At 39.2% G+C, this 22920-nt stretch overlaps 2 protein-coding genes and 2 pseudogenes across 2 annotated transcripts; all 4 read right to left on the reverse strand.

Annotated features, from left to right (window-relative positions):
• Positions 1-2514: 2514 nt before the first annotated feature.
• On the reverse strand, positions 2515-4666 carry LOC146368899 (uncharacterized; annotated as a pseudogene).
• A 768-nt stretch (positions 4667-5434) lies between these two features.
• Positions 5435-8237, reverse strand: LOC146368900 (uncharacterized). The gene has a single exon (XM_084913603.1). It carries the CDS (start codon positions 7268-7270, stop codon positions 5435-5437), a length of 1836 nt encoding a protein of 611 aa, XP_084769729.1. The 5' UTR covers positions 7271-8237.
• A 7246-nt stretch (positions 8238-15483) lies between these two features.
• Positions 15484-17184, reverse strand: LOC146368901 (uncharacterized; annotated as a pseudogene).
• Positions 17185-18380: 1196 nt separating this feature from the next.
• Positions 18381-21203, reverse strand: LOC146368902 (uncharacterized). The gene has a single exon (XM_084911335.1). The coding sequence runs from the start codon at positions 20311-20313 to the stop codon at positions 18400-18402; it is 1914 nt and encodes a 637-aa protein (XP_084767461.1). The 5' UTR covers positions 20314-21203; the 3' UTR covers positions 18381-18399.
• Positions 21204-22920: the final 1717 nt, after the last annotated feature.

A 22920-nucleotide genomic window follows, 5' to 3' on the forward strand; every position in this document is an offset into this window, starting at 1 on the left:
AACAATGCATGTTCAAAGTCATTTAAATCCCCTTTGACCTTTGACCTTCAGCAGGTCGTCTTATTAACGTATACATGCCTAAATGCACTGAGCTGCTGCCATGTGATAGGCTGATTAGGTATTTGACCTAATGAGCAGCTCAACAGGTGTATCTAACAAAAATGTGGCCAGTGAGTGTACATGGTACTTTTTAAATGGACAAAATGAACTGCACTGGCAGCTGCCCAGTGCCACTATGAATTAGTTAAATAATCACTACCATGGATAGTTTGGCGCATGATGTAATTAAATAAATATTACAAAAAAAGATTCTTATAGCCCTCACTTACCTTGATAATGTTTTCAATCTCTAAGTCCTGTTTGTCTTTCTCTTTTTCTGTCTTCTCCGTCTCATGGATAGTCAAGTCATCAGATTGGCTGCCCCTGCTGCTGCAGCTGCTGCGGGCGCTCCGGCTGCGTTCCCGCTGACTGTTTTCCCGCTGGATCCCTCTCTTCAGTTTGAGTTCATGGTGAAGGGAAGACTTTCCCTCACTCTGAAGACGGAGGGCAGTTTGAATGGCTGAATACCAGATGTAAAATCTTGGGTGTACTTTCCATTTAACTTTCCGAGTCAGACTGAATAGGATGGGTTATCTTAAAAAAATGAGGACTGGTGTAGCTTTACAGAGTAATTGAATGCATGTTTCAGAAAATATGTTAATCCCTTTTGGATAAAGTGGCTGACTGACCTCCACCTGCCGGAGCACCTCTCTGAGGGGTTCAGTAGCCGATGCCATCAGCTCAGTGTGGAACGCACCACTGACTGGGAGAGTTTTGGTCCGCATGAACTTTAGGCGCCGAGAGTTTTCCTGGAGGAAATCCAGAGCCTGAGAAGTCAAAGAAGACAGCAGAAATGACAAGAGCAGCTCTAACAACTTTTTTGATGGTTGAGAGAAGACAGAAAAGAGAACACAATAGATTCACGGTATATTAAAGCAGCAAGAATATATGAATGCATTACCTGCTGGTGCCCTGCAATAACCCTGCCATCTGGAAACAGGTAGTTGGCCACAGAGCACACAGGATTCTCCATCCCCAGACTCTTGCAGTGCTCTTTTGCCTGCAGACAGGCATAATTATACTGAGCCTGAGGTCTACCAATGACTGACAGCATCCCACTGGGAACCAGTTCTGAGGCCTTCTGCATTGTTGTCTGTTGTCGGTATATTTAGACATTTTCCAAATCACATTGTAGTGACGTATACAGAACACAATAAATTATATAATGTAAACAACTACCTGAAAAACAGGTAGAACGATACTTTTGTATCGTTTATTGCATTTATGGAGGGAGTGGTGTATGCTGGGTAATGGCACAGCTAGCTAGTGGGTGACTTTATTCACCCGCTTCGGCTGTTATCAGTCCATACAGTGGGCGTTATTAGCACAAATCAGTCCCATAGATATGGGCCATCTCCTGCTAGATTGTTCAGAATGTTGTTATCATCCATCCAGATGGAGGATCACTAACAGGAGCGTGGAAGACTCCAGAATCCACTCTGGCTGGAATCCGGTGGATATGCAGTGATCTCACTCAAATCTGATGCAGAAAATATGAAACTAATCTGAGAGAATAACTGAAGCAGTTTTCCTCCTGAAGCATCACAAAGTTCAGAGTTCATGTTTAGAGCAGAAGATTCAGCAGTCGCTCTGTGACCTTTCAACTTTCTTCACTAAAACAGCTTCATTACAGAGAAACAAGTCACATTTTCTTGATGTTCTTAAGTCCTTTCAGATGTTTTTAATGGTCCTTGAATGCAGCATCAGTGTCGCAGGTTTAAAAGGTCACTTTCTGTTGTGTTCAAAGATTTCCTTCAGATATGGTCTTTAATCAGTAAAGCCAGTGATACAGCAGTGTCATTAGCTGTGTTATTGGCACCAGGCTGTGTTTATGTATGTGTTTAATTCTGTCTGAGGATGTCTTCAGCATGAAATGATCATTTGCTCAGCTGCTGTGTCTCAAACGACTCCTACAGTCTTTGCTTATGTGACCAACTTTTAAACAACCAAAACAAATTCCCCTTTCCTTGTTAAAATTCAACTTATCTCGATGCATTTTAGCTTTAAACTTCTTACAATTCTCTAGTAAATGATTGCTGTGTGAACAAAACAAAAAATTATGCAGAACAGTGGAATTTGTTCTGCTTCCAGTTGATTGAGTTTTGACTCCTGGAACCGTACTGACATTAGTGGCAAAACTACTTCCTTTTTTTCTTTGCTTGGTGGAACTTGAAACTTTAAAGCTGCTTCCAGATTGTGAGTCTTGGATGTTGCCAAACACTGGATCTTATGCTACTTTCACCTGTTTTATTATGAAGGCAACCAGATCAGTGAACACTGCTCTGTGACCATTTTGTTCCTGCAGTTCATAGGCAACAACTCTCCATTTTTCCCTCAATTTGTATGGAAGTTTCATAACAATCATTCTCATATTTGAGGGCAAATCCAACTCCTTCATATAAACAACTTGCTGTGTTAGATTCGAACATCCTTGAAGAAAAAGAGAGAATGACTGTAGACCTTTCACATCCTCACTTTTAATAGGTGCCCAACTCACAATCCTCTCCATATATGCAGAGGCAATTTTATTTCCGTTCCCAAAATGTTCTTCAAGAAGATATTTGTCTGTGGAATAGCCCTGCTCAGGAGGTAAATGCTGACAACTATGCACCAAGTCTTTAGGCTGCCCCCTAGTGAACTGCTCTAAAAAATGCAAACAGTCGCTCCAGTTATCAGTTTTAGCTTCCACTCCATTTTCAAAGGCATTCATAAATGATCTGTACTGTAAAGGGTCTCCATCAAACATAGGGATGTTTCTAGCTGGAAGGACAGAAGATAAGTTTTGTTTTACAAGCAAAGTAGTGATGTCATTTTGTTTTTGCATAATATTGACAATCTCCTTCGTGCAATTCTCAGTCAAAGTAGGAGACTGAGGCTGTGTTTGCTGCGTCACTTGAGCTGAATCATCAACTTTTACCATCACCTCATCCACCTGATGTTGGTTTTGACTTTGTCTAGGTGTGATTACTTGTGATTCAGATGCAGAATTTGTACCAGAGTAATCTCTTTCTGCCGGAACAAATGTATCAGCACAAGGATTTAAATCAGGCGCTTCTCGTACGTGCCCTCTTTCAAAATAAGAGTTCATTCCATCAGAACGCTCAGAGCTACAAACTGAGTTTATTTTTAAGACACGAAGCTTTGCCTTAGTTGCTGCCAACTCTGTTTCCAAGGATAATTTCTCCTTTTCTTTTCTCAGTTTTTCCTCTTGCGCTTCAATAGAATGTTTTTCTTTAATGCAGCGAGTCGCTCCATGAGCGCTGCCTTGTCAGCCGCAGCTTTAATGCGTGCGGAAGATGTTGATGAAATTCGACTTTGCTGTGACAATGTTTTCGAAGGTGGCTTTACACTTGAGATATTAGAGACACTGTCTTCAGGATTTATTTCATCCAAACTTTCAACAGCTTGATCATTAAGAGCAGTATTGCTTTGTTCAGTATACGGCTCGCCTGCTTGCTGCAACCAAACCTTTACTTTGTCCATAAAAACAGAGAATGCTGTCACCTTAGACTGAAAATGTGCGCTTTGCCTTTTCACTTCATCTTCTGGCAGTGGCAAACTTAAAAAGGATTCTTGCAAAGCGTTTGCATCTTGATAGCATTTAATAAACTTCCCAAATTCAGAAGACACTTCCTTAACCTTCTCATGTGAGGTCATTAAAGCAGAAATTTTCCCCATGTACTTAGATGCTTGCTTACACATTGAACTCCGCTTTTCTTGGCATGTCTTTATATACAAATCCAAACCTTTTGGCGTAAATTTGATGCTTCTTTTCTCTGCTTGCATCTGAGTGTCATCCTCTTGTTTACTCTCTTGTTTACTCTTAATATCCGACATTTTTATTGTCCTCTTGGATTATTTCAAACATTATAAAGATGCACAGCACACTGAGAATCCATAGCATAAAGCGCAAACATGATTGCAGTGAACAAACATTTCCACAGAGGGCGTTGGCATGTTTCAATTAGTGATCCTATTATGCACAAATTTAGTACATCAAAACTCAGTTCATCAGTCTTTGTAGTGAAATAATGTCTTTAAACTCCAATAGCTTCACCGTTTTCCTTTACGGCTTAAACAATATTATCACTCACCAGCTTTGATGAACGAGTGACATGTTGATCCAGGCTTCAACATCAAATCCGTCTGGAGTACTTACAGACGATCCAGTAACTTTTATTCGAGTTCGACGGTGATCCTTGAAATCCATATATCCAACATATCCATTAATGAAGGATTATTCCTTTGTCCACGGGCAGGTTTTTTACTTTTTGTAGTGGCAATTCCTTTTGTTTGACAAACCAAACATCCCACAGTTAAAGGTCCACAAGCCACTGCTGCACTGAGATAATATTTCGTACGCAGGCAAAAGAAGTCCACTGTCCAAACTTTAAAGTTGCGTTTTTATGGTTTATTTTATCCAGTTTGGCAAGCAATAACAAGATCCATTTTTAGTTACTTCCTGCTGCTTCTCCTGCTCTAGTAAAAAACCATAGGCTCACCCCAGTGCATGCTGGTCCTATACCAGTGTCTTTATTTATAGAAACAAAATGGCCCTACAGCTTTTACTGACTAATTTAACAAGGTAACATCAAACAAACAAAACATTCAAAGAAATATTAACCTACAAATAAACTTGTAAATAAACCCCAAAATATAAGTAAACTAACAACAAACTTTAGCTAATTTCAAAATAATAAAAAATAAGAACAAATAGCTCCAACAGAAGTTATTGCTGCAGACTGAAGGTTCTGTAAACTACTCAGTCATAGAATGATTACGATATTGAACTAAAACAAATGCCTGAATCCTAAATTATGGATATCCTATTGTGGTGATCTGAAATGTAACACTAAATGTGATTAAAACACTAAAACTCTGGACTCCGGGGCTGAACCACCGCGGGGATCACCAGCCCGAGGAAAACACAAAATACACATGACTCCGTGAGAAAGACAATTCATTCTTGAATGAAGACGTTGATCAGACACATTTAAAATGTAGCCAATTGTGTTTATTATTAAATTATTAAGGAAATAGAAAAGCGGGGGAATAGAAAAGGGGGGAGGGGTGGGGGGTAAAGAAGAGGGTAAAGGAAAGGGATAGAAAGGAGGAAAGAGATAGAGGAGAGAGAACCCCAACTATGCCCTCTGAGCAAGCACTGGGTGCGACAGTGGATAGGAACAACTCCCTTTAAAGGAAGAAACCTATGACAGAACCAGGCTCTAGAGGGGGCAGTCAACTGTCGGGACTGGTTGGGGGGTGAGGGTGAAAGAGAAAGGGGGGGGGGGGGTGGGGGGGGAGATGGGACAGGTGTTAGGAGTTATGGTGAAAATTACGATGCAACGGTGGAGGAGGAAGAGGGGGTGACATCAGCAGAAGGAAAAGTAGAAAAAGTAGAAAAAGCAGGAGTGCTCTTTCTCCAGAAGAAGCGGAAGCGTTTTTTCTTCTTTTCCATCATCTTTTCCACGAGCACTTTTTTCTCTAGGATGAGGGTTCGTAACTCATCAATTGTTTGTGTATTTTCCTTCTCGAGTTTCCTGCATGTTGTCTCCACTTCTTCTAATTTGGCTTGTTTTTCTTCGAGCCTTTCTTTCAGTTCTTTACATTTGGCCTCCTGCATAAGCTTTGCCTCGTGCATCTCTGTATAACTGTGTTGTAATTTGTTGTGTGCGTCTTGTAGCTGCTGACTTCTCTCGAGTTCTTGAAGTGTACACTGCAGGTCTTTGCTTGTTTTCTCTAGTTGCTGCTTTAACATCTGCACCTCAGTGTTTTTGCACTTCAAGTTGTTGGAAAGTTTCTCCAGTTCTGTGTTTTTTCTCAGCATGTCACTGAGCTTACTCTGCATCTCTGAGCATTGTTTTTGCACTTTTTTCTTTTCCCCCTCCAGCTCAGTTGTTTTGGAGTTCAGTTTGTTATAACGGTCTTGCAGTTGTTGGTTTTTCCTCTCAAAGTTCTGGAGAATTTGTTTATCTTTTTTCTGCTTTATTTCCCGTTGTTCTTTGTCTTGAAGCAGCTCTTGATATTTGTGCAGCGTTTCATCAAGCTTTACCTGCTGCACTCCGTATTTTTCCTGCATGCCTCTCTGGTTTATGTCCAGTTTTTCTTTCTCTTCAAGGATTTCTTTATTTTTTTGCAGAGCTTCATCAAGCATTACTTGCAAACCTTGGTTGTGTTTCTTGATGTTCTGAAGCTCACAATCCAGATCTTTCTGTTTCGTGTCATGCTGTTCTTTGTCTTGTAGGAAATCCTTATTTCTTTGCACTGTTTTATCAAGCTTTATTTTCAGCGCGGTGTATTTTTCCTCCACGCCTTCAAGCTTGGAGTCCGTTTCTTTCTGTTTAATTTCTAGTTGCTTTTTTTCTTGAAGCAACTCTTTATTTTTGTTCAGTGTTTTTTCAAGCTTTGCCTGAAGTCCTTTGTGCTTTTCCTCCATGCCTTGCAGTTTGCGCTGCTTTATGTCCATTTGTTCTTTTTCTTGGAGGAGTTCTTGATTTTTTTGCAAAGCTTCATCAAGCTTTATTTGCAAGGCTTCCTTGTGTTTCTCGCTGTCCTGAAGCTTGCAATCCATATCTTCCTTTTTCATGGTCTGTTGCGCTTTCTTTTGAAGAAACTCAACCCTTCCTTTCAGCACTTTTTGATTTATCTCAGTGCCTTGGAGTTTTATGACCAGTTGTTTCTTCTCTTGGAGGAGTTCTTGATTTTTTTGCAGAGCTTCATCCAGCTTTACTTGCAGCTCCTGAATCTTTTTTTCCCTCTCTTTCTCGTTTTTCTTCTGTTGGAGGATTTCTTCTGTTGGTTTTTCTTGTACTTTATTAAGCTTTGCTTGGAGCTCAAAGTTCCTCCCCCGCATATCTAGGAGTTCCATTTCTTTCTCCTTTTGAATATCCTCCTTATCAAGAAGCTGTTTGAACAGTCTATCTACTTCGGCGGTCCTTCTCTCACAGTGCTCTCTCAGTTTGATAATCTCCGCTCGTTGTTTAAAAAAACTTTCCCAGATGTAACTGGTGTACTCTGACTGGGGCGGGTGTCGCGTATTGTGATTGCTCATGAGATTTTGCTCATGCATTTCTTCCGAGCACATCTTCTGCAGTTGAGTATCGTCTTCTCGATTGCAAAGAGGAGCGCTGGGCTTTACGTTTTCTCTTTTTTTCTGTTTTCTTGGAGACATGTTGGAATCTGTTAACAGTGACTCTGAAAAGGATCCAAAAAAAAGGCTTCTCTGGCGAACGTTTAAATGCTGCACACATAAATGCTGCGAATAACGGACTGAAAGTTCTTGCGTCTCACCCCTATTTAAGGGTTTTAGGATCAAAGGATCAAAGGATCACAGTGGTGGTAAGATTCTAAATGTGTGTGACATCACGATTCTGTAAGCCAATGAGGTGGTCACATGACATTTGTGAGAGGGCATTCTTTACTTGGACAAATTATCAATAAGCTTTCAATACCAGTAACCATGGTGACAGTATAATTGTTTATTGTGTTGAACAATAAACAATTATATTGACAATTATATGTGTCCAGTATGTTGGCTGATTTTCTTTTACTTTTTGCATATGAAAATAAAAGCTGGGCTGATTTTAACACCATTACAAGAAGTGTTGTTAATTATTCTTTTTGAATCATAATCAGGTTACCACAAATTGTTTTTTAATTTAGTAGAACTTGAAATGTTTGTCAGTGGGTAAACAATTCATAATGCAAAGTCAGAAACATCAAGTTATTCTTAGTACTGCATACTTGCAATACATAAGTTGTCCTAACAGTCATGTAGGGCATCCGTAGTTCAGGGGGTCGGGAAGCTCATCTTGTAACTGGATGTAATATTAGCAGACAGAGGGTTTGATGTTGCAGAATCTTTGGAGTTGTACCATGCTGAATTGAAGAGCCCAACTTTCACCAAAGGAAAGAACTAACTGGCCCCTAGATTGCCCAATCAAATCTCTTAATGCCACCAGCCCTCCCCTACCTTCACTGTGTGCTCAGCTTGTAGAAAAGAGTTGAGTGTGGAAGAAATGGCAAAAATGTGGAGCTGAAAAGCTAAGAGAGAAAAAGAAATTATATATAAACCAACGTGTCAAATTAATGGACATGTTAGTTATTGGAGTTCTGGCTGCATTTTATATATCTATATTGTGTCCTTTTTATAATAAATAATAAAAAACATTATTTATCCTCACTGTATGAACATTGTTGGAGTCCTTGGAGTCTCGTCATGTTGAAGTTACTCATGTGATGTGATGTTGTTATAATGATCCAGCTGGTGTGCAGCCATCATATTAGAGTTCTCTTTCTTCTTCTGATTTTATACAATTTTTCTGTGATGGTGTCACATTTACAGTGGTCGCAACAATTGCACCTATAGGACCCTGAAAAACTGGTGCACAGACTTCAGAGTCTAATAAGTGTCACCACTGTAACCACTGCATAATGCAAACCATGACACGAGTTTAGTCTTGGTGTGAAACTCATTTTGGTTCATAGACACCAATCTGACCTTAAGTGGAACAGACCCATAAAACTAATGCGTAATAAATCTGTTAATAAATAAATCCAAATTCTCCCATCATCATTCTTTGGTAGGAAGTCATAAATAGGAGTTAAATTCAGACTCGCACAGGCTCACCTCTGCACGACTGGCTTCTCCTGTAACCCTGCATGTTTCTAAGGTTTGTTTTCTTTCTTTTTTTGTTGTTGTTCTTGTGCTTTTTGTCCTCGGGTGAGGTTTGAAGTGTCTGTGTGGTGCAGCTGGTCTGGTCTGTCCAGGCTGCACCACACAGACACTTCCAATCACCACACATCAAAGTACAAAGCGTATGACGTCATCACATTCTGTGTTAGGAAGTCATATTTAGGAGTTAAATTCATTGTTCATCATACTCAAGAAATCTTTCTGTTATCTTGATTAACTTATCCCAACATTGTCAATCAGACTAAGTGATCACATGACGCTAGTTATCAACTCTATAAGGTAACCCAGGGTTTCCCATTTTAGCTACTAGCCTGTTTACATGAAAGGGGTGGCGTTGGGGGCATCTGACCAATCACATACAGAGCAGCAGAACAGCTGACTTTACAAAGAAAGATAAAACTATAAACATGAAAAGGTTAAACACTTGTATTAATAAAGTTCAAATAGGAACTAAAAGTTCTTTTGCTGAGCTCTGTTGATGTTTACCAGTCTGGGAGAAAATACAAGCATAAATACAAAAATGGCCGTGGATATACTGGGAAAAGCATGTCGAACGATGAGCAGTGATACAGGAGACCAAGAGGAATTGCTCAGATAAGATTAAATGCTTTCATGGACGAGGACATGCTAGGGACAAGCGTTGCAGACAAAAGAAAAAAACGAGATTAATGTTTATAGAGGAATTCAAAATGTTGTGAAATTGTTCTGCAGACAAATGGGAAAAGTCAAAGAATGAAGTTGAATTTAAGAATCTAAACTGATTAGACTACTGATGCTCATCAATGGAAAGATCCTCCCACTATCCATGGCACAGCAGTCCAAAGGGATCTTTCAGGTACTTGTTGTAAAGCAGTTTTCCAGAGAACTGATTGGTAGCTAAGTGGTGATTTCATACTTGTTGATCCGTAATCTCAAACACAACCTGCTCTGAAGCAGGTTTGCTCTACAGTTTAAGTCACTATGGTGATATACTCCAGTAAGAAGTGAGCTACCTTCATAGTACCTCTGTACTCATACCTGTGTGTTTCTTTGGCATTGCTTGTAGATATGTTTTAAAATGCAGCTGCAGTGCATTTTAAAACCTTAAGGAAGCTGTTATTGATATGGTGTAGATTAGCCAACAGATTTCTTTTTTTTTTTTACCTGATGGACACAATGCAGTGTAGTAGCCCTGCCCCTCGTTATGGTTTGTTCTTCATCATTCACTCACTGTGCGTCGACATGCTGGATGTCTCCACAAACAGTTCTCTGCATGCAGAGGCAGTTTTTCTTCATTTGGAGCTTTGTGGGAGCTGAGTTCTGTTTACAGAGATGTTAATGGTCCTGTATGTGACCTGTCAGATTTTATTTATTAAACAGACCACCTTGCAGTGTAGCTTCCACGTTAGCTGAGGTTTGTTTTATTATTTGTTTTTGCTTGTTTTTTATTATTCTTGCTGATGATTTGTATTATCTAAATGTAAGGTTCATTCATATCAGTTTGCTTATTTAATTTAAATACAGTTTTTTTTTTTTTTTGCCTTTATCTTTGTCTCCATAACTGATAGTCTCTTATATCAGATTCTGCTCATAAGGTTACTTTAACATTTGAGGCCACGTTATGATTGGTTTAGGTGGCAGCACAAGCAGCTTCACTTGCATAAAATATACATATTTTTTAAATAACATCTGAAGTAATTTAATGAGGAATGAGTCATCCAGTTCAGCTCTGGTATTATGATAATATAATATGTGCTTCAGTCTTAAACAAGCACAGAATTTAATGAGCTGCTTCTTCCCGACTCCCTGATTTCTGCACAGCTGGATTATTGTACCAAAGAAACTGTTTCTGTAATATTTCTGTGAAATATAGTAATCCACTAAAACCCAGTGAGTGTTGGTTAGCTAAGATTTGTTTTTGTTCTTGATGGAATCGAAACACTCAGAAACGTCATTAATATTCGCTTGTCCTGCTGCAGACTTTTCTATCCAATCTAACAGTGAGAGCGAGCATGTGGTGCCCCACCCACTGGCTACAGGCCACATATTTCTGCAGATAAAGGCACCACCGTATTTGCCTTTATTCCGATGAAATGTCCTCTAAAGGACGCCCACACAATTGATGAGAAGTCAGAGACCAGATGCCGATATTGTAATTCCATTAGAAAAAAGGCTGCACTTAAGTAGGGAAGATATGTGTAGGGTTTTTAAGGCCATTGCAGTCCCAAATGGAGGCAGATGGGGTATGTGAAGTTCAATATCTGTGGGCTGAGCACCCTGATACCACAACTCAAGATTTCTGTTTCTGCGTTATCAAAGGTAGCCGGTCAGAATATTCTGGATAATCCTTCATAATTGATCAGAATTTGCCAAATAGACTTAACATGGTGTTAAGTCTGTCACATCATTTATGAAAGTCAAAGGTTAAAGTGTGATTTTCATCAAGAAGAACTTGAAAAGAGAAACTACATGACTATGACTTGACATTAGGCACAGACAGGAATGCTCAAGCGGTATTAGCTGTTTGAAGGTACATTAGGAAAATGTTGAACGTAATGCACAACAAGCACCTTATTTCCTCCACAGAAGGTTGATAATTAACCTTTAACCTCCGTCACTGTGATGTGTGAATACTTCTGCTACTTTACGAACTATTGTAATCATAAAACACTTTTAAAATCTGTATACTCCAATGATTTAAAAACAATAATACAGCAAACATTTAAAACAAATCTCATGACCAAGGGCGCTGCTGGCTTCAGGACCATGCAATAATCCATGTGTGGTTTGTATTTGTATTATAATACAGTCTGTGAGAAAGCCTTTTTTTTTATATTATTGAGAATATTGATCAACTAATTGTGATGGTGATGTGCTCATCCGTCTTTTATCAGTCACTGCATTTTAACACAGTTTGCTCACCGTACATTCCAGTTTCTGGTCGCTGAAACCAGTCAGACCTGAGCTCCTGGGGGCCTCCCTCAGGTGAATGTTGTTTTTTAAACTTCGTACCGCTTACAAAACTTCCCCAGCAGAACAATTGGTTTCAGGTTTATTCCTGTAAAGAGTTTGTACATGATAGATAGTTGTTGTTTTTTAAATATAGAATAGAATAGAATAGAATGCCTTTATTGTCACTATACAGTTGTACAATGACATACAGAGCATCTCCTACTCAGTGTAAACATGCTGGGGGGGGTACAGTTCTGCAGCGCTATGTACATATGGACAGTATTAACATAGGGAAAAACATATATATATATAAAATGTACAATATACAAGCCGTAAGTAATATGTAATAAATAGTGTTATGTATATACAGTTGAGTTATTGCACATAGAATTGGTATTAGATTAGATTAGATTAGATTAGATTAGATTAGATTAGATTAGATTAGATGAAACTTTATTAATCCCTTGGGTGGGTTCCTCCGGGAAATTCAGTTTCCAGTAGCAAAGCACTGAAAGAAGTTGCATGTTACAGATACATTAAGGGGAATGAGAGTAAGGATATAACCATAAATACACCATATATACACATATACACATACAGGGAGTGCAGAATTATTAGGCAAGTTGTATTTTTGAGGAATAATTTTATTATTGAACAACAACCATGTTCTCAATGAACCCAAAAAACTCATTAATATCAAAGCTGAATGTTTTTGGAAGTAGTTTTTAGTTTGTTTTTAGTTTTAGCTATTTTAGGGGGATATCTGTGTGTGCAGGTGACTATTACTGTGTATAATTATTAGGCAACTTAACAAAAAACAAATATATACCCATTTCAATTATTTATTTTCACCAGTGAAACCAATATAACATCTCCACATTCACAAATATACATTTCTGACATTCAAAAACAAAACAAAAACAAATCAGCGACCAATATAGCCACCTTTCTTTGCAAGGACACTCAAAAGCCTGCCATCCATGGATTCTGTCAGTATTTTGATCTGTTCACCATCAACATTGCGTGCAGCAGCAACCACAGCCTCCCAGACACCGTTCAGAGAGGTGTACTGTTTTCCCTCCTTGTAAATCTCACATTTGATGATGGACCACAGGTTCTCAATGGGGTTCAGATCAGGTGAACAAGGTGGCCATGTCATTAGTTTTTCTTCTTTTATACCCTTTCTTGCCAGCCACGCTGTGGAGTACTTGGACGCGTGTGATGGAGCATTGTCCTGCATGAAAATCATGTTTTTCTTGAAGGATGCAGACTTCTTCCTGTACCACTGCTTGAAGAAGGTGTCTTCCAGAAACTGGCAGTAGGACTGGGAGTTGAGCTTGACTCCATCCTCAACCTGAAAAGGCCCCACAAGCTCATCTTTGATGATACCAGCCCAAACCAGTACTCCACCTCCACCTTGCTGGCGTCTGAGTCGGACTGGAGCTCTCTGCCTTTACCAATCCAGCCACGGGCCCATCCATCTGGCCCATCAAGACTCACTCTCATTTCATCAGTCCATAAAACCTTAGAAAAATCAGTCTTGAGATATTTCTTGGCCCAGTCTTGACGTTTCAGCTTGTGTGTCTTGTTCAGTGGTGGTCGAAGCGGGTGAATAAAGTCACCCAGTAGCTAGCTGTGCCATTACCCAGCATACACCACTCCCTCCATAAATGCAATAAACGATACAAAAGTATCGTTCTACCGGTTTTTCAGGTAGTTGTTTACATTATATAATTTATTGTGTTCTGTATACGTCACTACAATGCGATTTGGAAAATGTCTAAATATACCGACAACAGGCACTTCCGCGGCAATCTCTTCAATCGGAGGACCCTTCACGTCAATTCCCGACGCGAGGGGGGTACCCTGCGCGTCCATAAGTGAAGCAGAGGGAGCCTGGCCATGCGTCACACGTTTGACGAGTTGGGAGTGAGAACGTGTTGGACTGGACTTGTTACTGGGAGGTGGAGTGGAGAGGGGAAGGAGTTGATGTAGCAGTCGCATACAAGAATATCAGCAGAAAAGGATGGGGTAATGAATGCTGGTTTGGACATAATGCCAAATCTTGGTCATTAGATTGTAACAACAACAGTTATACATTTCGGTACAACAACATTGAAACTCCTGTCTCAGGTCCTCGTTCCTCCAGAGTAGGAGTGTACCTGGATCACAGAGCAGGTATTTTGTCCTTCTACAGCGTCTCTGAAACCATGACTCTCCTCCACAGAGTCCAGACCACATTCACTCAGCTGCTCTATGCTGGACTTTGGCTTCAAAATTATGGAGCCACAGCTGAGTTGATTAAAGTGAAATAGACTGAAGTCTTTCATATTGTGGGTTTAAATCTGTATTTTAGTTTCATTTTATTTTCTCTCCATCATTTCTGCACAGAGATCAGCTGTCAGTCAAACATTATGGGTGGTACCTCCACATCTTCTAGTTGTTCTCTTGATGTTTCTGAGTTTTTAAAGGAGATCTTTCCTGTGACTGTTTATGGAGGCTATCACTGCTCATCATCATTTTGATTTACTAAAATATTTCTCCACATGAAAATGTAAACTTCTCTATCCTCTAAATGTTTCTGGAATATTTGTATTGAAAAATGTCAACATTTCTCTTTATGAGTATGGCAGACCATGTGTGTGTGTTTGTGTTTGTTTTTGTCAAAATCATCAAACAAATGAGGAAAAACTGTGATTTTAATGAATGAATTCATATATTGTGTTGATGTTTTATTGTGTGAATAAACTGGAAGGTTTGACTATAAATCAAACTTTGAACAAAGTCTTTTCTTCTGTCTTCATTCCAGGATCTCACTCAAATCTGATGCAGAAAATATGAAACTAATCTGAGAGAATAACTGAAGCAGTTTTCCTCCTGAAGCATCACAAAGTTCAGAGTTCATGTTTAGAGCAGAAGATTCAGCAGTCGCTCTGTGACCTTTCAACTTTCTTCACTAAAACAGCTTCATTACAGAGAAACAAGTCACATTTTCTTGATGTTCTTAAGTCCTTTCAGATGTTTTTAATGGTCCTTGAATGCAGCATCAGTGTCGCAGGTTTAAAAGGTCACTTTCTGTTGTGTTCAAAGATTTCCTTCAGATATGGTCTTTAATCAGTAAAGCCAGTGATACAGCAGTGTCATTAGCTGTGTTATTGGCACCAGGCTGTGTTTATGTATGTATTTAATTCTGTCTGAGGATGTCTTCAGCATGAAATGATCATTTGCTCAGCTGCTGTGTCTCAAACGACTCCTACAGTCTTTGCTTATGTGACCAACTTTTAAACAACCAAAACAAATTCCCCTTTCCTTGATAAAAGTCAGCTTATCTCGATGCATTTTAGCTTTAAACTGCTTACAATTCTCTAGTAAATGACTGCTGTGTGAACAAAACAAACAACTATGCAGAACAATGGAATTTGTTCTGCTTCCAGTTGATTGAGTTTTGACTCCTGGAACCGTACTGACATTAGTGGCAAAACTACTTCCCTTTTTTCTTTGCTTGGTGGAACTTGAAACTTTAAAGCTGCTTCCAGATTGTGAGTCTTGGATGTTGCCAAACACTGGATCTTATGCTACTTTCACCTGTTTTATTATGAAGGCAACCAGATCAGTGAACACTGCTCTGTGACCATTTTGTTCCTGCAGTTCATAGGCAACAACTCTCCATTTTTCCCTCAATTTGTATGGAAGTTTCATAACAATCATTCTCATATTTGAGGGCAAATCCAACTCCTTCATATAAACAACTTGCTGTGTTAGATTCGAACATCCTTGAAGAAAAAGAGAGAATGACTGTAGACCTTTCACATCCTCACTTTTAATAGGTGCCCAACTCACAATCCTCTCCATATATGCAGAGGCAATTTTATTTCCGTTCCCAAAATGTTCTTCAAGAAGATATTTGTCTGTGGAATAGCCCTGCTCAGGAGGTAAATGCTGACAACTATGCACCAAGTCTTTAGGCTGCCCCCTAGTGAACTGCTCTAAAAAATGCAAACAGTCGCTCCAGTTATCAGTTTTAGCTTCCACTCCATTTTCAAAGGCATTCATAAATGATCTGTACTGTAAAGGGTCTCCATCAAACATAGGGATGTTTCTAGCTGGAAGGACAGAAGATAAGTTTTGTTTTACAAGCAAAGTAGTGATGTCATTTTGTTTTTGCATAATATTGACAATCTCCTTCGTGCAATTCTCAGTCAAAGTAGGAGACTGAGGCTGTGTTTGCTGCGTCACTTGAGCTGAATCATCAACTTTTACCATCACCTCATCCACCTGATGTTGGTTTTGACTTTGTCTAGGTATGATTACTTGTGATTCAGATGCAGAATTTGTACCAGAGTAATCTCTTTCTGCCGGAACAAATGTATCAGCACAAGGATTTAAATTAGGCGCTTCTTGTACGTGCCCTCTTTCAAAATAAGAGTTCATTCCATCAGAACGCTCAGAGCTACAAACTGAGTTTATTTTTAAGACACGAAGCTTTGCCTTAGTTGCTGCCAACTCTGTTTCCAAGGATAATTTCTCCTTTTCTTTTCTCAGTTTTTCCTCTTGCGCTTCAATAGAATGTTTTTCTTTAATGCAGCGAGTCGCTCCATGAGCGCTGCCTTGTCAGCCGCAGCTTTAATGCGTGCGGAAGATGTTGATGAAATTCGACTTTGCTGTGACAATGTTTTCGAAGGTGGCTTTACACTTGAGATATTAGAGACACTGTCTTCAGGATTTATTTCATCCAAACTTTCAACAGCTTGATCATTAAGAGCAGTATTGCTTTGTTCAGTATACGGCTCGCCTGCTTGCTGCAACCAAACCTTTACTTTGTCCATAAAAACAGAGAATGCTGTCACCTTAGACTGAAAATGTGCGCTTTGCCTTTTCACTTCATCTTCTGGCAGTGGCAAACTTAAAAAGGATTCTTGCAAAGCGTTTGCATCTTGATAGCATTTAATAAACTTCCCAAATTCAGAAGACACTTCCTTAACCTTCTCATGTGAGGTCATTAAAGCAGAAATTTTCCCCATGTACTTAGATGCTTGCTTACACATTGAACTCCGCTTTTCTTGGCATGTCTTTATATACAAATCCAAACCTTTTGGCGTAAATTTGATGCTTCTTTTCTCTGCTTGCATCTGAGTGTCATCCTCTTGTTTACTCTCTTGTTTACTCTTAATATCCGACATTTTTATTGTCCTCTTGGATTATTTCAAACATTATAAAGATGCACAGCACACTGAGAATCCATAGCATAAAGCGCAAACATGATTGCAGTGAACAAACATTTCCACAGAGGGCGTTGGCATGTTTCAATTAGTGATCCTATTATGCACAAATTTAGTACATCAAAACTCAGTTCATCAGTCTTTGTAGTGAAATAATGTCTTTAAACTCCAATAGCTTCACCGTTTTCCTTTACGGCTTAAACAATATTATCACTCACCAGCTTTGATGAACGAGTGACATGTTGATCCAGGCTTCAACATCAAATCCGTCTGGAGTACTTACAGATGATCCAGTAACTTTTGTTCGAGTTCGACGGTGATCCTTGAAATCCATATATCCAACATATCCATTAATGAAGGATTATTCCTTTGTCCACGGGCAGGTTTTTTACTTTTTGTAGTGGCAATTCCTTTTGTTTGACAAACCAAACATCCCACAGTTAAAGGTCCACAAGCCACTGCTGCACTGAGATAATATTTCGTACGCAGGCAAAAGAAGTCCACTGTCCAAACTTTAAAGTTGCGTTTTTATGGTTTATTTTATCCAGTTTGGCAAGCAATAACAAGATCCATTTTTAGTTACTTCCTGCTGCTTCTCCTGCTCTAGTACAAAACCATAGGCTCACCCCAGTGCATGCTGGTCCTATACCAGTGTCTTTATTTATAGAAACAAAATGGCCCTACAGCTTTTACTGACTAATTTAACAAGGTAACATCAAACAAACAAAACATTGAAAGAAATATTAACCTACAAATAAACTTGTAAATAAACCCCAAAATATAAGTAAACTAACAACAAACTTTAACTAATTTCAAAATAATAAAAAATAAGAACAAATAGCTCCAACAGAAGTTATTGCTGCAGACTGAAGGTTCTGTAAACTACTCAGTCATAGAATGATTACGATATTGAACTAAAACAAATGCCTGAATCCTAAATTATGGATATCCTATTGTGGTGATCTGAAATGTAACACTAAATGTGATTAAAACACTAAAACTCTGGATTCCGGGGCTGAACGACCGCGGGGATCACCAGCCCGAGGAAAACACAAAATACACATGACTCCGTGAGAAAGACAATTCATTCTTGAATGAAGACGTTGATCAGACACATTTAAAATGTAGCCAATTGTGTTTATTATTAAATTATTAAGGAAATAGAAAAGCGGGGGAATAGAAAAGGGGGGAGGGGTGGGGGGTAAAGAAGAGGGTAAAGGAAAGGGATAGAAAGGAGGAAAGAGATAGAGGAGAGAGAACCCCAACTATGCCCTCTGAGCAAGCACTGGGTGCGACAGTGGATAGGAACAACTCCCTTTAAAGGAAGAAACCTATGACAGAACCAGGCTCTAGAGGGGGCAGTCAACTGTCGGGACTGGTTGGGGGGTGAGGGTGAAAGAGAAAGGGGGGGTGGGGGGGGGGAGATGGGACAGGTGTTAGGAGTTAAGGTGAAAATTACGATGCAACGGTGGAGGAGGAAGACGGGGTGACATCAGCAGAAGGAAAAGTAGAAAAAGTAGAAAAAGCAGGAGTGCTCTTTCTCCAGAAGAAGCGGAAGCGTTTTTTCTTCTTTTCCATCATCTTTTCCACGAGCACTTTTTTCTCTAGGATGAGGGTTCGTAACTCATCAATTGTTTGTGTATTTTCCTTCTCGAGTTTCCTGCATGTTGTCTCCACTTCTTCTAATTTGGCTTGTTTTTCTTCGAGCCTTTCTTTCAGTTCTTTACATTTGGCCTCCTGCATAAGCTTTGCCTCGTGCATCTCTGTATAACTGTGTTGTAATTTGTTGTGTGCGTCTTGTAGCTGCTGACTTCTCTCGAGTTCTTGAAGTGTACACTGCAGGTCTTTGCTTGTTTTGTCTAGTTGCTGCTTTAACATCTGCACCTCAGTGTTTTTGCACTTCAAGTTGTTGGAAAGTTTCTCCAGTTCTGTGTTTTTTCTCAGCATGTCACTGAGCTTACTCTGCATCTCTGAGCATTGTTTTTGCACTTTTTTCTTTTCCCCCTCCAGCTCAGTTGTTTTGGAGTTCAGTTTGTTATAACGGTCTTGCAGTTGTTGGTTTTTCCTCTCAAAGTTCTGGAGAATTTGTTTATCTTTTTTCTGCTTTATTTCCCGTTGTTCTTTGTCTTGAAGCAGCTCTTGATATTTGTGCAGCGTTTCATCAAGCTTTACCTGCTGCGCTCCGTATTTTTCCTGCATGCCTCTCTGGTTTATGTCCAGTTTTTCTTTCTCTTCAAGGATTTCTTTATTTTTTTGCAGAGCTTCATCAAGCATTACTTGCAAACCTTGGTTGTGTTTCTTGATGTTCTGAAGCTCACAATCCAGATCTTTCTGTTTCGTGTCATGCTGTTCTTTGTCTTGTAGGAAATCCTTATTTCTTTGCACTGTTTTATCAAGCTTTATTTTCAGCGCGGTGTATTTTTCCTCCACGCCTTCAAGCTTGGAGTCCGTTTCTTTCTGTTTAATTTCTAGTTGCTTTTTTTCTTGAAGCAACTCTTTATTTTTGTTCAGTGTTTTTTCAAGCTTTGCCTGAAGTCCTTTGTGCTTTTCCTCCATGCCTTGCAGTTTGCGCTGCTTTATGTCCATTTGTTCTTTTTCTTGGAGGAGTTCTTGATTTTTTTGCAGAGCTTCATCAAGCTTTATTTGCAAGGCTTCCTTGTGTTTCTCGCTGTCCTGAAGCTTGCAATCCATATCTTCCTTTTTCATGGTCTGTTGCGCTTTCTTTTGAAGAAACTCAACCCTTCCTTTCAGCACTTTTTGATTTATCTCAGTGCCTTGGAGTTTTATGACCAGTTGTTTCTTCTCTTGGAGGAGTTCTTGATTTTTTTGCAGAGCTTCATCCAGCTTTACTTGCAGCTCCTGAATCTTTTTTCCCCTCTCTTTCTCGTTTTTCTTCTGTTGGAGGATTTCTTCTGTTGGTTTTTCTTGTACTTTATTAAGCTTTGCTTGGAGCTCAAAGTTCCTCCCCCGCATGTCTAGGAGTTCCATTTCTTTCTCCTTTTGAATATCCTCCTTATCAAGAAGCTGTTTGAACAGTCTATCTACTTCGGCGGTCCTTCTCTCACAGTGCTCTCTCAGTTTGATAATCTCCGCTCGTTGTTTAAAAAAACTTTCCCAGATGTAACTGGTGTACTCTGACTGGGGCGGGTGTCGCGTATTGTGATTGCTCATGAGATTTTGCTCATGCATTTCTTCCGAGCACATCTTCTGCAGTTGAGTATCGTCTTCTCGATTGCAAAGAGGAGCGCTGGGCTTTACGTTTTCTCTTTTTTTCTGTTTTCTTGGAGACATGTTGGAATCTGTTAACAGTGACTCTGAAAAGGATCCCAAAAAAGGCTTCTCTGGCGAACGTTTAAATGCTGCACACATAAATGCTGCGAATAACGGACTGAAAGTTCTTGCGTCTCACCCCTATTTAAGGGTTTTAGGATCAAAGGATCAAAGGATCACAGTGGTGGTAAGATTCTAAATGTGTGTGACATCACGATTCTGTAAGCCAATGAGGTGGTCACATGACATTTGTGAGAGGGCATTCTTTACTTGGACAAATTATCAATAAGCTTTCAATACCAGTAACCATGGTGACAGTATAATTGTTTATTGTGTTGAACAATAAACAATTATATTGACAATTATATGTGTCCAGTATGTTGGCTGATTTTCTTTTACTTTTTGCATATGAAAATAAAAGCTGGGCTGATTTTAACACCATTACAAGAAGTGTTGTTAATTATTCTTTTTGAATCATAATCAGGTTACCACAAATTGTTTTTTAATTTAGTAGAACTTGAAATGTTTGTCAGTGGGTAAACAATTCATAATGCAAAGTCAGAAACATCAAGTTATTCTTAGTACTGCATACTTGCAATACATAAGTTGTCCTAACAGTCATGTAGGGCATCCGTAGTTCAGGGGGTCGGGAAGCTCATCTTGTAACTGGATGTAATATTAGCAGACAGAGGGTTTGATGTTGCAGAATCTTTGGAGTTGTACCATGCTGAATTGAAGAGCCCAACTTTCACCAAAGGAAAGAACTAACTGGCCCCTAGATTGCCCAATCAAATCTCTTAATGCCACCAGCCCTCCCCTACCTTCACTGTGTGCTCAGCTTGTAGAAAAGAGTTGAGTGTGGAAGAAATGGCAAAAATGTGGAGCTGAAAAGCTAAGAGAGAAAAAGAAATTATATATAAACCAACGTGTCAAATTAATGGACATGTTAGTTATTGGAGTTCTGGCTGCATTTTATATATCTATATTGTGTCCTTTTTATAATAAATAATAAAAAACATTATTTATCCTCACTGTATGAACATTGTTGGAGTCCTTGAAGTCTCGTCATGTTGAAGTTACTCATGTGATGTGATGTTGTTATAATGATCCAGCTGGTGTGCAGCCATCATATTAGAGTTCTCTTTCTTCTTCTGATTTTATACAATTTTTCTGTGATGGTGTCACATTTACAGTGGTCGCAACAATTGCACCTATAGGACCCTGAAAAACTGGTGCACAGACTTCAGAGTCTAATAAGTGTCACCACTGTAACCACTGCATAATGCAAACCATGACACGAGTTTAGTCTTGGTGTGAAACTCATTTTGGTTCATAGACACCAATCTGACCTTAAGTGGAACAGACCCATAAAACTAATGCGTAATAAATCTGTTAATAAATAAATCCAAATTCTCCCATCATCATTCTTTGGTAGGAAGTCATAAATAGGAGTTAAATTCAGACTCGCACAGGCTCACCTCTGCACGACTGGCTTCTCCTGTAACCCTGCATGTTTCTAAGGTTTGTTTTCTTTCTTTTTTTGTTGTTGTTCTTGTGCTTTTTGTCCTCGGGTGAGGTTTGAAGTGTCTGTGTGGTGCAGCTGGTCTGGTCTGTCCAGGCTGCACCACACAGACACTTCCAATCACCACACATCAAAGTACAAAGCGTATGACGTCATCACATTCTGTGTTAGGAAGTCATATTTAGAAGTTAAATTCATTGTTCATCATACTCAAGAAATCTTTCTGTTATCTTGATTAACTTATCCCAACATTGTCAATCAGACTAAGTGATCACATGACGCTAGTTATCAACTCTATAAGGTAACCCAGGGTTTCCCATTTTAGCTACTAGCCTGTTTACATGAAAGGGGTGGCGTTGGGGGCATCTGACCAATCACATACAGAGCAGCAGAACAGCTGACTTTACAAAGAAAGATAAAACTATAAACATGAAAAGGTTAAACACTTGTATTAATAAAGTTCAAATAGGAACTAAAAGTTATTTTGCTGAGCTCTGTTGATGTTTACCAGTCTGGGAGAAAATACAAGCATAAATACAAAAATGGCCGTGGATATACTGGGAAAAGCATGTCGAATGATGAGCAGTGATACAGGAGACCAAGAGGAATTGCTCAGATAAGATTAAATGCTTTCATGGACGAGGACATGCTAGGGACAAGCGTTGCAGACAAAAGAAAAAAACGAGATTAATGTTTATAGAGGAATTCAAAATGTTGTGAAATTGTTCTGCAGACAAATGGGAAAAGTCAAAGAATGAAGTTGAATTTAAGAATCTAAACTGATTAGACTACTGATGCTCATCAATGGAAAGATCCTCCCACTATCCATGGCACAGCAGTCCAAAGGGATCTTTCAGATTAAAATCACCACAGATAAACAAAACTTTTTGATTTGTTTTAGAGAATATTTCCTCTATGAAGTCATTAAATACTTGAATACTAGAGCCAGGTGTTCTATATATACAGCTAATTATTACATTTTTCTCTTTTTCCTTATAAATTTCAATTGTTATACATTCTAGTAAATTATCAATTACAGTTGTCATACTTTCTACCACCTTGTAGTTTAGGTTTTTATCCACATAAACAGCTACTCCCCCTCCACTCTTGTTCCTTCTATCTACAAAATTCACTTCATATCCCTCCAGTCCAAAGTCCATTCCTTTCTCCGCATTGATCCATGT

Source organism: Perissodus microlepis, chromosome 18 (assembly GCF_051167445.1).
Source record: "Perissodus microlepis isolate ML-2025 ecotype Zambia chromosome 18, ASM5116744v1, whole genome shotgun sequence".
Lineage (NCBI taxonomy): Eukaryota > Metazoa > Chordata > Actinopteri > Cichliformes > Cichlidae > Perissodus > Perissodus microlepis.